General features: G+C 37.2%; 1 protein-coding gene across 2 annotated transcripts in view; it reads right to left on the bottom strand.

Moving 5' to 3' along the window:
* Positions 1 to 841: 841 nt before the first annotated feature.
* rcan2 (regulator of calcineurin 2) overlaps positions 842 to 16,882 on the bottom strand; it is an 81,402-nt gene continuing 65,361 nt past the window's right edge. For both annotated transcript variants that reach the window (XM_081379570.1, XM_081379571.1), the window contains one exon: positions 842 to 3,326. In XM_081379570.1, coding sequence (XP_081235696.1) covers positions 3,172 to 3,326 — 155 coding nt within the window. In that variant the 3' untranslated portion in view covers positions 842 to 3,171. The remainder of the gene's footprint in view (positions 3,327 to 16,882) is intronic.

The following is a 16,882-nucleotide window of genomic DNA, read 5'->3' as shown; positions in this document are numbered from 1 at the left end:
TTACATTTGCGGGCAGTCTTGATAAATTAAATGGGTCAAATGATTGGCCAGAAGTTTAATTATATTATTGAGTTGATGCTGTATTTTTCTTATGTTCTTCACATCCTGATAGCAATCAATATAGAACTAATATATATATATATATATATATATATATATAAAAAGTATATATATATAAAAAGTATATATATATATATATAAAGTATATATATATAAAGTATATATATATATATATAAAGTATATATATATTCTGTGGAAGTCTCAGGACCAAACATATGTTCGCTCAATCCAATAGGATGTCCTACCCATAGACATAATAAATATGTATTTATTATGTCTATGGTCCTACTACCAGCCTGTGTCAATGTATGTATTTCCATACTTCTGCGCACACTGCTCGCGTAGACATCACACGTCATCAGCGCGTTCCGTGAGGACAGTGTTTGGCTATTTTGAGGCTTTAAGACCGTCTGTCTATAGATAGATCTCTGTTGCTCTATGGTTCTATCTATCTATCTATCTATCTATCTATCTATCTATCTATCTATCTATCTATCTATCTATCTATCTATCTATCTATCTATCTATCTATCTATCTATCTATCTATCTATCTATCTATCTATCTATCTATCTATCTATCTATCTATGAGACATGTCTATCTATCTATCTATCTATCTATCTTTGAGACATGTCTATCTATCTATTCTATCTATCTATCTTTGAGACATGTCTATCTATATATTCTATCTATCTATCTTTGAGACATCTATCTATCTATCTATCTATCTATCTATCTGTCGTACAGTATAGTAGTCATCAAAATTCACACCAGAGTTTTAAAACCAAACTTTTTTTTTAATACTAACAAAGAATCATCTCAACTACTTGTACATGGCTACCATGAATATTTGTACAAAAATGCAGTAAAAATATTGATTAATATATACAGATATGTCTCCTTAGTGTCGGCAGGCAGGACGCACATGTAGATGTCAAGAACACCAATGGTCTTGCACGAGTATACACAATACAGATATTGTTTTCCAACATCAGTGACACTAACTCCAGATCAAAGACTTTAAGAACAGAGATATTAATCATGTCTTCAGGAGTACATGAAAAATAAAAGGAAATACAGTTACTGAATGATACTGTGTACAGTCATGTGAATAAGAAAGTGCAATACAGAACAATACAAAAATCTTAAATTACATGACAGTAAGGAAGGCTGGCAGCATGAGAGACTGCGATAGATTTTTGTCGATTGTGAGACGAGAATATGGGAAGAGCTGATTGGCCAAGCAGACAATAATGAATCGGAAGGGACGGTCCAAGGCAGTGGACGGTTGGTATCGGTTTTGTTATATTGCTCTCGGCCCATTCATTTACACATTTATCGTATTGACGTGTTCTGATCCTATGCCTCTTATTTTCAGAGCAGCGGACCAGAGTGTGCACTGCTAAGGCTTGAGGCTGCGGTAGCATATGGAAACATCTGTGTCACAATGCAGACGGCAATGTCAAAAGAGAGCAGCGAGAACCCTGTTTCCAGAACAGCGAAGGAGTCACTGCTTCATCAGGATGGGGTGTATTACTTCTACATTCTTTTAGGCTAATGGACACAGACAGACAGCGTTTGGACCAAGGAACAATCCAATTCAACAGGAACCATGGTATTATGAGAGCTGTGGCTACCCTTAACAAGTCGTGAACACTGAACAACAGATGTTTAAGCCTGATAACCTTCTTAAATGTACAACACACTCGTACAATAATACTTCAGCGTAGGGTGTCAGTCAAGTATCACAGTAATGACACATCACAGTGTTGATATACTGTCCGGGATGGGTGTCATTTATAGTCTTGGAAGAAATAATATACTAACTAATGCTTTTTTGTGGTGTGTGTGCCGACTACTCGGGGTCGTATAGCGCCTTTGCGACTCAAATCTACGGATATGGTTTGTGCATGCCTTCATGTTATGTACTATGGATACATAAATCAGTTTTTTGTGTGTGTGTGTGTGTGTGTGTGTGTTAAATAATCCGTAAATGAGTTAAGCACACCAAAAAGATTGAATAGGAACAGACAATCACCATCAAAACAATAGCTTTTTGTTACACACTGTGTAATAGCACTTGGAAGATCTGTCTCAATAGCATCATACATGATTTCTTTGAAATGATTAGAAATGAACTGACGAAGTCTCACAAACTTTTGGACAACTACAATAAATTCTAGAAACGAGTAACCATGCATATTACAGACTTCATTAAATGACATCTGATTAGCCATTGATGTCATCAAAACTGTAATGGGAGCTAATGGGGAAAAAAAGTTCTTTAACGTTTCCGTCTTACAAGGGGCATTGGGGACCAAGCACGACAAAAAAAGATTCATATTGAGGGAGCAACTCATAGTTACCATTTCCATGGTGTGAACAAAATTTCAGCTTATTGTTCAGAATAGCATCGTTTTTCTGTAAGAACACTGTCGGCGAGACATGTAGACAATTATACATAGCGGGAAATAAAAACGGATATTTTGCTACCGGAACATGCACTGGCCTGAAGGGAACTATTCCTGCAGTCTGCACTTTTTGCCATTCTAGGATTATTTGACAGAAATTTGTTAGGCAAGATATATTTTTGAGGGTGCCACATGCAGCGCTGGTGTTTAGCCACATTTAGTGGCTTGCATGCCCTTATGAAGAACATACTATTATTAATGGCTTGCTGGGTACAAATGATACATATTTGCTGTGCAAGAGCAAAGCCAAATGGCCAGCTGTTAGCCAATAGGCACATCTGACACCATCATGTGCCACGGTCCAGTAGCCAATCAGAGACATAGGTGAGAGCAAGGACAGGTGCATGCTGCCTCTAACTGGTGATCAGATGACATTACAACAGAGTCAGAGTGGGAAAGGGGGACAGAGAGCGGCCATATTGAACACAGAGTATTGGCAACATAAAAAAACAAACAAAAAAAAACTGTGACAGCACATTGAGGATTGTATACATGTGTGTGCTGACGGAGAAACACAGATCAGAGTCCCTCAGACCCTGGTCGTGTGTTTAACAAGGTTCTGAAGGAGGGTGGCCGAGATCCTGTGATGGAGATGGTGGAGGGGTCAAATCCTCCTGACTCTGTGTGGAGCTGTAGAGTTCAGTGTGAGACTGGCAGGTCTGGGCGCCGGGTCTGGATGATTTTTGGTTTAGGGTTGATCTTTGATTCCTCCTCCTCCTCCGTGTCACTGTCGCAGACGTGGACCACCACGCTGGGCGTAGACTCCGTGCCTGCATGCAGCTCAAACTTCTCACCTGTGTGTGTAGAAGAGAAGAATCTGTCAGCTTGAGAGTTTCTGAACCGAATACGCTATGGGAAGGGCTGGCTGATATATCGAATACTTATAACGTTCGTTACACCCTCAGGTTGTTCCAAACCTGCACACGTTTCTTTGTTCTGTTAAACAAAGGAAGGTATTTTGAAGAATGTGGGAAACTGAACAGTTTTGGGAAGAAATGTATACAGGTTTGGAACAACATGAGGGTGAGTAAATGATGACAGAATTTTCAGTTTTAGTTGAAGAGACAGTTTTAATTGTGTGTGTGTTTTTAACTTGCACGTAAGATTTTATTAATACACCAAACTTTTGAATGGTATTGTAGGTATATATTGCTGTTTATTATTATTTGGTGTTTAGATGGAAATTATTACATTTAATTGGTGGAAAAAGATTTTAAATATAATTTTTGCATTAAACATTGAGAGAAATAATAATAATAAAAAATAAGGTTTTGTACATAAAATGCTTACATCCGTGCAACATCCAACTTGGATCCCTGGTTTCACCTTGGTGAGGGTATATGATGTCACATGGTAATGGTTAAAGGAGAACTCCGGTCAATTTTAACATTGAGCTAATTTTTTTGTACATTTGGAGTGCTGTCAATACAGAGAACGACGACAAAAATCGGTGTTGCCTACACGTGTTATCCTCTTTTTAAAATTTGCACCCTGTTGACTTCAATGGGGCAAGTTTTAAACCTGCTTTTAGCCTCTTCACATCCTTGATGTGTCATTAATTTGTACACAAACATGTATTGTATCTGCCCACCCATGTCGATGACATCAGCGCGGGCTAGCCATCGACACATCGCTGGGCCTCTGGGGCGTTCTGTCATACGCATCACAATTTGATTGGCTGATAAAACACGTCAGTCAAAGTTATGATCAATTGGAAAACGGCAGCTTCAACGGAAGGCTAGCTATACTACTAGTGCTGGTTCACGGCGTTTAGATGACATATGTAAAATCCAGCTCAGACTCACAAAAAATAACCATATTCTTTCTGGAAATATAATTGTAACGTACTGATAGACAGTAATTGAATTTAGACATGTTCAGACACACATTAATTTAATTTTAGAAAAAAAAAATTCTATTTTGACAGGGCCAGCAGAGAAGGCCCTGCTGGCTCTGACGGCACACCACTGATTAAAACTAACTTTAGATGGAAATAACTTAACTCTGCTGTACAGCCGAAACAATCTCTGTTGCCTTAAATTATACGCTTATCTCTGTAAAGCTGCTTTGAGACAATCTACATTGTTAAAAGCGCTATATAAATGAAGATGACTTGACTTGACTTGAAATGTAATTTTCACAAAAGAAGAACTTTTATTTTAAGTAAATCTTAATTTTAAATCAGCCTACTTCAGTGTGATATTTTATCATATTATCATGCTTAACCCTGAGAATTTGAATAATTGAAATGTTATGATCAGATGCAGATATCTAAATCGGAGAATAACATAGGCTATAGGTTCGGGAGGCTGGCGGGTGGATTATTTATTTTTAACAGCAAATTCAGGAGACTCAAAGTGCACCAGATTAATAAATTTATCTTTAAAATGTAAAAAAAAAAATCTCTTGGGGGGGGGGGGGGGGCATGCCCCCGGACCCCCCTAGAGGTAGCCTACCAAGCTAAACCCACAAAAAAAAAAAACCACCGCCCGCCCAAGAACTTTGATACAATTCGAACACTGTAAATGACAGAGAATTATTTCAGCCGCTATGTTATGACTGACTTATTGGCAATCCTGAGTGTAATGTATAGTTATATTTGATATAGTTTTATGGTTATGTGGGGCATGGTTATGTGGTTATGGTTAATACTTTTGCACAGTAATCTGACAATAAATGTGGCACACCCAGATTTTCAGATGCACACCCAGAGTCGCTTTTCTGGCTACGCTACTGGCTCGGGCAGATTCGGCTTAACAGCGCGCGCGCGCATCCGCAGATGCACGACTTTGAGCCGAATCTGCCCGAGCAGACGGATATTAGTACATCTCATCATCACCCAGTTTGCGCGTCTAAATCAGTTGTATGGTCTGGTGTCTAAAACAAAACAGTTGCGTCAAGTATAAATGCCTCGTCTGTTTGGGGAGCTGCACGCACAGTCAGCGGAGATCTCATATGGGCTTTGAATAACTTCGATTTTGTCACCAATACAAATTTTGAGCTTCTCTCCAAACCTCCTCCGGTCTTCAGATGTTAAAGTGCTTATATATTGTGGATTTTGCCCGCTAACTCTCTTGAAAGTGCTCGTCGCGTCTTTACAGCCCGCAATACTGTTTGATTTGTTGCCACACAACCACTCGCGCATGCGTACAAAGATGTCAACAAAGATCCTCCTATTGACAGCACTCCAAATTTACAAAAAAATGAGCTCAATGTTAAAATTGACCGGAGTTCTCCTTTAATGGTAAACAATCCCTTTTAAGCAAATACAATGCATTAATAAGTCAAATTTACTTCTGTGTGGTTTAAAAAACTGTTGCAGAGAGAGATGTGCATTTTTACTTGGTCATCTGAAAAACACATGCTAGCATCATTGCTATTCTGTCTGCAATATAAAGCGAATTTCCCACTTCAGACTCCAGAATGGAATGCATATTTATCCTGCAATACAAACAATGAGAGCTAGAGGGCGCTCTCTCTCCAGATCTCAATGTGAGCAGAGTGAGGATATTTTAGGCTGGCTTTAACTGCGGTTTTGCCAGAGAAAGAATACCAGCAATGATCCATAGCATTACACGCATTAAACATACACCGAATGCACTGGGGAACAGTGTTCCATATCCAATGCTGAAAATCCTTAACACTAGGCTACCAGAATGAAGTGTTCACTTAGAAATCCCGTCAGTCAGAGCAGTCTGGAGGGGTTTCCACACTTCAGGTAATTAAAACTACAACCGCACACATTCACATTGGATGAGGGTCAATATTTGAAATGTGTTAGACGAATTCACTCTTTTGTGTTTGTTTGCCAGATAGAACAGAACAGGGAGCTGAATCAAAGTTTACCACTGTGCCTTTGGGCAGCATGTGCGTGCAGTGCATTGTGGTCACCCAGAGGATCCAGCACACTCTAAAGACCCTCTTATCTTATGCTTTTAGAAGTCTCTGGCTTACACTGCCTTTCTTCCCCTTATGCTTTTACCCTGTGCGCTCGTAATTTCTCGCACACAAACAAACACGCGCATCCAAAGCTTGAATCTTCTCACTATTTTGACCTAATTCCTCAATCAGTTACGCATCTTATGTTTTATTCATACAAAATGCGCTCGTTCAAACAATTCCTCAGCTATGTTCCTACAAATTTACAACCCCTCGCATTCCTCTTCTCCAGCACAGCCTCCTGAGGGCTCAGCTTCTCTCAGAAACCTGGGCGTGACGTCAATGCTGCATACTGACGTCAAGGGTCAGACAGTCGAAGACAGAAAAAGCAAGCAATCAAGCTTGTTACCGCAGAGATGAAACTTTAAAGGCTTCCTAGACCGTTAGAAACCCTACAAGGTGATACAAACACAAGGTTGTTTGTGGTGATGTTGCTTCGCCGTCCCTCATAAAGCTGCTAAAAACGAGTCTTTATTAAATCAGCAGTGATTTCATTGGCATGCCGAGCACATCTCTCCAGCTCTATCCTCCGCCACTCATCAAGAGCTGTGTGCGTGTGTGTATGACAGGCGCGCACCACTGAGAAGGAGAGAGGTGGTGAGCGAGTGTGGCTGCGGAAAGGCCAGATGGATTTCGTCTGGTTAGTATAGGTTCAGTGGGCCAGCACAGGGTATTTTTAGAGCATTCTTTGGAAAGAGGGGCAAAACACTTTCTTCCGTTCATCCTTTTAAAGTCCGCGTCTCCAAAAACACAAATGACAATTTCTGCATTCCTAAGCAACCGTCCTTAAAATAAACCCCCTCTTCTGATTGAAAAAAGTAACCCTTTATAGCGAGAACCTCATACAAGCAGGAGCGTACAAGGAAACAGAACCAATCTGATAATCCCAGCTGCAGACTGAATAACAGCCCGTGAATGGATAATGACTCGTGCAAATTGCAGCTTATTTGGCGTCAGCCATCTGCCAGCGTGATTGAAAATACCCTCAGATAAATAGTAAAAAGTGAGGAGCCATGCTGTAGCGTACTTTGATCCATTGACATTAAGCCTGTTTCAAACCTCTACAGTGGCACTATAACCTTTCGGAGTGATGGTAAATCCATCTGGGTTTCCGCATGGATTGATCAGCAGTGTCAGGAAAAAAGTGTAAAACTGCACCTTTAGCTTTCCACAATGGCAGAACCCTCAGAGGAATACTTATGAACACCTTTCATGTTGTAGACATTTAATGATTTTGATCAAACATGAATTAACGATGAACATACACTATCGTTCAAACGATATTTTTTTCCCAGGACTATTTGATGCACATACAGTTCAAAAGAACAGCATTTATTTGAAATCGAAATCTTTTGTAACATTATAAATGACTTTACTGTCACTTTTGATCAAACGAATTGCACCCTCAAAGTATTGCTTTCTTTCTTTCGTTCGTTCTTTCTTTCGTTCCGACCCCAAACTATTATTAAATGCTATTAAACTATTATTTGGAGGGCTCTAAAAGCATAAAGTAAATATTCTTTAGCTCAGGATAGTCTGTAAAGAAGGATTTGAAATTGTGTGTGTTCTCAGAACTGAAATTGTGTACGTCGATGTCTGTTATTTTTAGGGGACCGTTGGACCCCTGGCCCTCATTTTGAAGAAACTATTGTGCATGATGGTTCTTAACCCATTTATGCTAATAAATAGACATATGCCACATAGTTTGAGATCTGAATCCAGTACAAATATAAAGCACAGGCTCTCTAAGCCTCAGATCAGGTTCATCCCAGCTAACAGGGAACGTTCTCAGAACATTGGCTAACGTTCTCTGAAAGTAATCAAAAACGTTCTTGCTGTAACGTTATTATAACGTTGTGCCAACGTTATATGTCATTGATAAACGTTCTAAAGACGTTAGCATTAAAACGTTATTCATACGTTGTTAGTGGAATGTTTTAAAAACGTTATTATGTTAAAAATATATATTAGTCATTACAAATTAGTTATACAGCTTTTTATTCTGCAAATCAACTTCAGAAACATAATTTGTAAATCCAGTGACACAACTAATGACACAATGCACTGACATTATTTAACCATTTCATTAAAATATTTTTTATGGTTAGAAAAAAAAAATCCCCGAATATATAAGAATTATGTATTCAACAGGAAATAGCAGTATTCATTTAAGTTGAGTGCATTTTGCTTGTATGAATTAGACACTTTTATCACAATGCTGATTAACTTAGATAAAAGGTCTCTCAAAGTTACCAAAGTAACGTTGTGCCAACATGTCATTGATAAACGTTCTAATAACGTTTGAATAACGTTCTTATAACCAAGGAAGAACGTTAATACAACGTTTATGTAACAAGATAATTGAGCGTTCTAATAAGGTTTTGAACAACGTTCTCATAACCAAGCAATAACATTAATACAACGTTTTATAACGAGATAATTAAACGTTCTAATAACGTTTTTAATAACGTTCTTATAACCAATAAATAACATACAACGTTTATATAACAGGAGAATTGAACGGTCTAATAACGTTTTGAATAACTTTCTTATAACTAAGAAATAACGTTAATACAACGTCTAAAAAACTGGACGCTTTGAACGTTCCTAGAACATTCAGAAATAACGTTTTTATAACTTAATGGGAACGTCAGGAAACGTTCTTATAACCTAAGAATTGAATGTTCCAATAACGTTTGAACAACGTTCTTATAACCAAGCAAGAACGTTAATACAACGTTTATATAACAGGAGAATTGAACGTTCTAATAACATTTTGAATATCGTTCTTATAACTAAGAAATAACGTTAATACAACGTCTAAAAAACTGGACGCTTTGAACGTTTCTAGAACATTCAGAAATAATGTTTTTATAACTTAATGGGAACGTTATGGAAACGTTCTTATAACCTAAGAATTGAATGTTCCAATAACGTTTGAACAACGTACTTATAATCAAGCAAGAACGTTAATACAACGTTTATATAACAGGAGAATTGAACGTTCTAATAACGTTTTGAATAACTTTCTTATAACTAAGAAATAACGTTAATACAACGTCTAAAAAACTGGACGCTTTGAACGTTTCTAGAACATTCAGAAATAACGTTTTTATAACTTAATGGGAACGTTATGGAAACGTTCTTATAACCTAAGAATTGAATGTTCCAATAACGTTTGAACAACGTACTTATAATCAAGCAAGAACGTTAATACAACGTTTATATAACAGGAGAATTGAACGTTCTAATAACGTTTTGAATAACTTTCTTATAACTAAGAAATAACGTTAATACAACGTCTAAAAAACTGGACGCTTTGAACGTTTCTAGAACATTCAGAAATAACGTTTTTATAACTTAATGGGAACGTTATGGAAACGTTCTTATAACCTAAGAATTGAATGTTCCAATAACGTTTGAACAACGTTCTTATAACCAAGCAAGAACGTTAATACAACGTTTATATAACAGGAGAATTGAACGTTCTAATAACATTTTGAATATCGTTCTTATAACTAAGAAATAACGTTAATACAACGTCTAAAAAACTGGACGCTTTGAACGTTTCTAGAACATTCAGAAATAATGTTTTTATAACTTAATGGGAACGTTATGGAAACGTTCTTATAACCTAAGAATTGAATGTTCCAATAACGTTTGAACAACGTACTTATAATCAAGCAAGAACGTTAATACAACGTTTATATAACAGGAGAATTGAACGTTCTAATAACGTTTTGAATAACGTTCTTATAACTAAGAAATAACGTTAATACAACGTCTAAAAAACTGGACGCTTTGAACGTTTCTAGAACATTCAGAAATAACGTTTTTATAACTTAATGGGAACGTTATGGAAACGTTCTTATAACCTAAGAATTGAATGTTCCAATAACGTTTGAACAACGTTCTTATAACCAAGCAAGAACGTTAATACAACGTTTATATAACAGGAGAATTGAACGTTCTAATAACGTTTTGAATAACGTTCTTATAACTAAGAAATAACGTTAATACAACGTCTAAAAAACTGGATGCTTTGAACGTTTCGAGAACATTCAGAAATAACGTTTTTATAACTTAATGGGAACGTTATGGAAACGTTCTTATAACCTAAAATTGTTAGCTGGGATAGGTGTTCAATTGAAAAGTTCTTGTGCTTTGTAACTATAAGAACCCTCTCTGGGCCCTGCACACCCCACATGCTTGGCTCCAGGTCTGTTATCTAAGCGTCCACAGATGCAGCAGGAATATTTCATTAAGTGCTTTTGCTTTCTCAGGGTGAAGCGGCTGGGTATGCGCCTTGTAAACAGAGCAGGGAACAACAAAAGCCTTTTGCTTTAATGAGCTGGAGTGTGCGTGTATTGCTGTACTGTACAATTTCAGTGCGGGCCATGTGGAAACACAGCCTCTAAGACACAAACTTGTGTATGGAAACACACGCTTAACAATGGAAAAAAGCTTCCTTCCACAACAACCACACTCATTATTGCCATCCGACAGCAATCTAACACAGTCAAGGTGCCTGGGCTGAATGGGCTGTTTGTTTAGCTTGCCACATGGTTCCACTTGAGTGCTGTGGATTGCTCACTAGTTTGTACCATCTCTTCTGTTACCTAATCTCCTTCAATTGCTATTAACATGCGCCGGCTTTGTGACTGAAGCTCATCACGGGCGGACAAGGTCAAAACTTTGAGGCAGTGAAACGTCACTGAAGCGGCAAAACAGATCTCAGTCAATGTTATGTAAAATTAATATTGAAATTAGGAGTCACTCGCCCATATTTTGAATATTCATGAAATATTTGTGAAGATTTTGCTGGCAATGTAAAATGTTTTTATGCCTTTTAATTGATAATTTAGTTTATTAAATAAAGACAAGCATGCTTTATCTTGCGTCTCTGCTTTAAACTTCAGTAGGAAACAGTTAAGCATAATTCTGATTCAAAGATTCGTTCGAGTCATCGGTCAAAAATCTTCACTGAAGTCTCTAATAGTATATCAAAATATCTAGATAAATGTATCCCTTTTTTAGCTGCAGCCCTAGGTGAAATGGGTATATTTGAACTGAATTATGCAATTCAGTGTGCCTTAGGCTTGTCTCTTCCTATGCACTGCATCTACTGTAGTCAAGTCAAGTCAAGTCAAGTCAGTAGTAACATAGGGCCTTGTTTCACATGGTTCAATGCTGCTCTTTCTTCATTTAGACTTCTTTGTCAGGCAATTAAGCGGTAATCAATAATAATAATGTACTGTTCTCTAAATTCACACTTAATTTACATTAAATGTTATAGCTTAAAGACTTAAAGCAGAGGATTAATTGTCAGAAGATGCCAGCTTGATCTCTGGAGTGTGATCTCCCGTCCTGTAATCCAGTTCAGATTGATTTTACGCAAGCATACGTGATGTTTTATCCTCAGACAATTTATATTTGACGCTTCTTTCATTTTACAAATGTGTTGGAATTGAATGTGACAAGTGAATGATTATGTGTAGGTCTTAATAAAAAAAAAAATCAACGAAAATAATTTCTTATATTTTTTTAGTAGTGGTATTTTGTCATGTACTATGTCCTATTCCGCGAATGAAAGATGTGGTTTCCATTAGCACAAAATCATCACAACCATAAGCATTTTATCGGCATTATGCAATAAGCAGAGATTAACAAAAAAAGGCTGGTGGCTTCTTTTCTCACCCTAAGCATGTGGAAACATTTCTGATTGGCTGACCACAGAACAGGCTGTGAAACCGCTAGAAAAGTGAAGCTGATTCAATGTACCGCTCTGGGATTATGCAACTCTGAATGACTCACTTATACAACCTCCCAGCAGCCTTTGAGGGGATATGGCCACTTGATACAAATCTAGCACTGGTGTGTATGTTTATATATGTGTAGTAGTAAGTGTTGTATGTGTCACTGTGATGTAAAACAGTGTGATAGGATGCATTTTTCCATTGAGCATTTTGCTGTACGGTGAGCTAAATCAAGGTTTGGCTGGTTAGCATAAGCAGTTAGCCCCTGCTTTTTCCATTGACATTTTTATAGTAGATGTTTTATTACTTATATTTTTTCTTTCTGTCACAAGTTGATTGTGAAAAGCTTGGGACTGTGCATATTTTTGTGTTGCTATCAGTCATATATGAATTGATTTAAATGATTAATTACATTTAAAAAGAATTAATCATTAAATTATTTCAAAAATCAATGCAATTTATAATTTAATTTCTTAAAAAATATAAATGAAAAGTCAATAATTAAAAGATTGATTAAACAATTTATTAAAATGAATAATTTTGATACCTTTTTGATTGTTTTTACAATCTAAGGGTGTTTTCACTGGCAGTTTATTAAAAAAAAAATGGGGCACGGTTCGCATGAAAAAATTGGTAATGTGAAAGCGAATGTGAAATGTGAATTTTTTTTTTTTAAATGGGTGTCTTATTCATTTTTGTGGACAGTGATTGACTGTCTCACAACTCAGTGAAGAAATTCAATGATGTCAAGGCTGTAATGTGATTGGTTATCAAGGCACACATGATCCAAGTTAGCCTTTTACGCTTTTTTCCAATGGTAGAGTCACAGACCCTCGTATCTCCCAATAATAAGACCGTGGCTGCATCTGAAATCGCATATTTCCCTACTATAGTAGGCGAAAAACAGTATCTGACAAAAGAAGTGTATATATAAAGTAACCTGCGCATGCATTTTAGCCGATGACGACGTCATTAGTTCAACAAAACACATAAAGGAATGACAGTGGGGATGATTTACCTTGGATACGAGCGAGAGCGTGCAGTGAAATCGTGTTTAGTGAGTGCAATCAGAGCGGCAAATGAATGGCTCACAATCTGCTGTCTCCTCAAAAGAGTTAGTTCACAAGCAGCAGAAAGTCACCTTCATACAACGCGCATACAGTAAACCCAAGTGTTGCTCACTCGTGCGCATAATAGCATTAAATAATAAAAAAAAACACACTATGGACCCTATCTTGCACCCAGCGCAATTGACTTTGTACAACAACGCTTGTAGCCTATCATTCCTATTTTGCACCCGACGCACAGCGGACCGCTCCCGAGGGCGGTTCAGCGAAAAGAGGAGGCGTGTCCCGGCGCAAACGTTCCCTGGTGCTATTTTGCAGTTCCAGAAAACAATTCCGCCACATTATTATACAGTTGTTTAACTGAAGCTAATTTGGGTGGGTTTCTCCCATCCCCATACAATGTCACTTTTCTGTCTTTTACGGCCCTGACGAGAACGTCGGTCTCCTCGGCTGTGAACCACTCCTGGCGTTATAATAGCAATCCGCCATGGAACAAGCACGCCTGCTCTTAAAGGGAATGTGAGATGTCGCTCTGATTGGTTTGTTTCACGTTACGTCCAAATCACACCTATGAATAATGAAGCTACTTCAGACCAACCCATTTTAGATTTGTGTCGGCAGTAAGAGTCATTTATCCCGCCGGTATAATAGCAACAGTGCCCAAGACCCGCCCACAAAGTTACTTGCGTTTTGCGTTTGATACTTGCGTTTCAGATCGTTAAAATAGGGCCCAATGTATTGACATGCGTAATGTTTTCTATTATAAGCCGTGCATGTTTGTAATGATGTAAGATCAAGTTGAGTGTGAAACCAGACCAATGCTGAAGGAGGCACAGGAAACAATCGAAAAACCTACAGTACTACAATGAGTTATCTCAGCTGAGACTCTCATTGTCCTAGATCCCGTGTACCATCTGCATGTTAGCCTTGCATCTCACAGCTGCAAAATCTTTAAAGGCAGGGTAGGCCATTTGTTCCAGAAACACTTTTTGTTATGCTGGTTGAAAGTCTCTTTACATCCTGATAGCAATCAAATTAAATTAAATTAAGTGGTCTAAATGTTTTTATATGTATATATATATTGTCTGTGGAAGACATAGGACCATAAAATGTTCGTCTAATCATTACATTACAGTTCCTTCTGAACCGAAACAACTGTGTTAACACTATAACTACTGTAATCTGGAAGAGATGGAAACCTTTGATGTTTGAAACCATTTCAATGGCAACACTATCAATGCCAAAATGAATCTGCAGCAGTCAGGTGTACCGGTCAGTGCTTTTTAAGTTTTTCATGTTCACTATTATTGTAATGTTATGTGCTTTGAGACATGAGGTAGTTTAACGCAGTCTCTCGTCATCTCTTTTGTTTGCTCCCTGCGGTGTTTTGAAGGAGCCGTGGCTTTGGAGACACTCTGAAGGGAGGATGGGATCTCATGCTTTCAAAGCTAGCTCGCTTTCGCTAGCCTCTCTGAAAATTTCCTACCCTACCTTTAACAGTATGTAAAGTATTTGACTGAACTACAGAGTAAGCATTGTAACACTCTGATAAGCTATGACTTATTTGTTTGCGCATCACATAGCTACATTACATAAATAATATAGGTTAAAACATCAGTTATACTTAAACACCCTCCGTAGTTATTTAGAAAGAGCCAGACAGAGAGAGATTTAGAATTCAGCAGGATGTTTTCACAGGATTTTGAAATTGATCCCTTGGGGGTTTGATGGATGAGAGTCCATAATGCCAAACCCTGTTGCATAATTCAAATGTTCCTACTCCATAATCCCCAAACGCCTTTTACACTGTCAGCTAAAAATAGACCAAACAAACAGAGGGTGGCATTCAAAATTGACCTGGTTCCATAAGCGATGTACTGCCGGAGCTTTTAAGCCGTCATATATTCACGTGCTCTAAAGCTGTTTGGTTGCAAAACGAGGCAAGATGGACTAAATGACGATGATGTTCGAGCCAGAGAGGCAGATGGATCAGGCTGAGTGATATAATACTGACATATTTAGACGCATTACAAGAAACCGCATGGCACTCTTATGGGTAAAAAAAAGTCTCTCAGATGGATTGTTTAGTTTAAAACAGCTGTGAAAGTGACTGACAGTAACGATGTTGTGTTTTCGGCTTGATTTTGGAAAGATCCAGTTCTGCAGATAAAAGCTGATGGATTCAAAGCAATTCTTAGCTGATGTTTGGGATTGTCTTGTGTTACTGGAAATCAGCAGACAGCAGAAATGCAGCCTGTGTCGTTTATACAAGGTTATTGACATGAGCCTGTTGATATGGATTTGATGGAGAGGAATGATATTCATGAGGCAAGAGTCAATGATAGTAAAATCGCATAAAGAAAATCTGCAGAAAGCTCTCTCTGGTCTCTTTTGTCGTAGCGTCTTCTTGCTCTTTCTACACTACAAAAATCATATTCTTAATTAGCATTTTGACTTATTTTGTAGTTAAAATCTCCTTGAAACAAAATAAATATACTTGAGAAGCAACAGCATATTACGATTTGTTTTCAAGTGTATTTTGTCTTTAAAACCTTTTATATGTGTAAACAAGCTAATAATATGGGAAACATCTGCCAGTGAATTGAGAAAAAATACACTTATATTCAAGATACAATCTACGTAAACAAATTATAAAGTTAGCATGAAATGAAAATTCAGAAATTTCATCATAATTGTGAATGATTCATCCATCCATGCATGTGTTTTATTAATTTGTTTATTTTTTTACCTTGTAATTAATTTTTAAAATAATTTCCGGTGAAACAACAGACTTCTCTTTGGTGATGTATGCTGGACTTCTCCAATCATTTAGTCCTTCAGAAAATTTGGACTAAACCGCTCAATTTATATGGATTAATTTTGCGATCTGTTTATGAACTAGTAGTTGCGTAGCTGTCAATGGAGGGACAGAAAGCTCTCAGATTTCATTAAAAAGATCATTTGTGTTCTGAAGATGAAAAAAAGTACGGGTTAGGAACGACACGAGTGTGAGTAATTAATGACAGAACTTACATTTTTGGGTGAACTAACCCTTTAAAGCCTTGATGTACCATACACTAGCCAAAATTATATGTCCTACTTTACAATAAGTAATCCATTAGGTTTCATGAGCTTACAATGAACAGCAATATTTTACATTATTCATTAATCAAGCGTAATAAATTCCAAAATATATGAATGTTAATTTATATGACTTAAAATGTAAAAAAAATGTATATGTAGAAAATAACATGAACTAAGATTAATAAATGCTTTAAAAAATATAGTTTGATATACTATTGCATTAACTAATATTAACATAGAGAACCTTATTGTAAAGCATTTCTTGGTTTATTGGACAATACCATAATGGTGATTCCATGAAATTATCATTTCATATCATAGTACCACCACAGTGTTTTTTGTAAGAGTAAAGTAGTGGTGGACAATGGAAAGACAAAGGACAAAGATGATTGATGTAACCTAACAGAGTTATATAACGTTATGGGAGAACAGTATCCATTTGTAATTTAATACATGATGCTATAAAAAAATCCACAGAAAATTCATGGTAGCTCGTTAATTGGG

The sequence above is a fragment of the Scardinius erythrophthalmus genome (assembly GCF_964197995.2).
Source record: "Scardinius erythrophthalmus genome assembly, chromosome: 11".
In the NCBI taxonomy this organism is placed as follows: domain Eukaryota; kingdom Metazoa; phylum Chordata; class Actinopteri; order Cypriniformes; family Leuciscidae; genus Scardinius; species Scardinius erythrophthalmus.
This window is presented reverse-complemented; position numbering and strand designations above follow the sequence as displayed.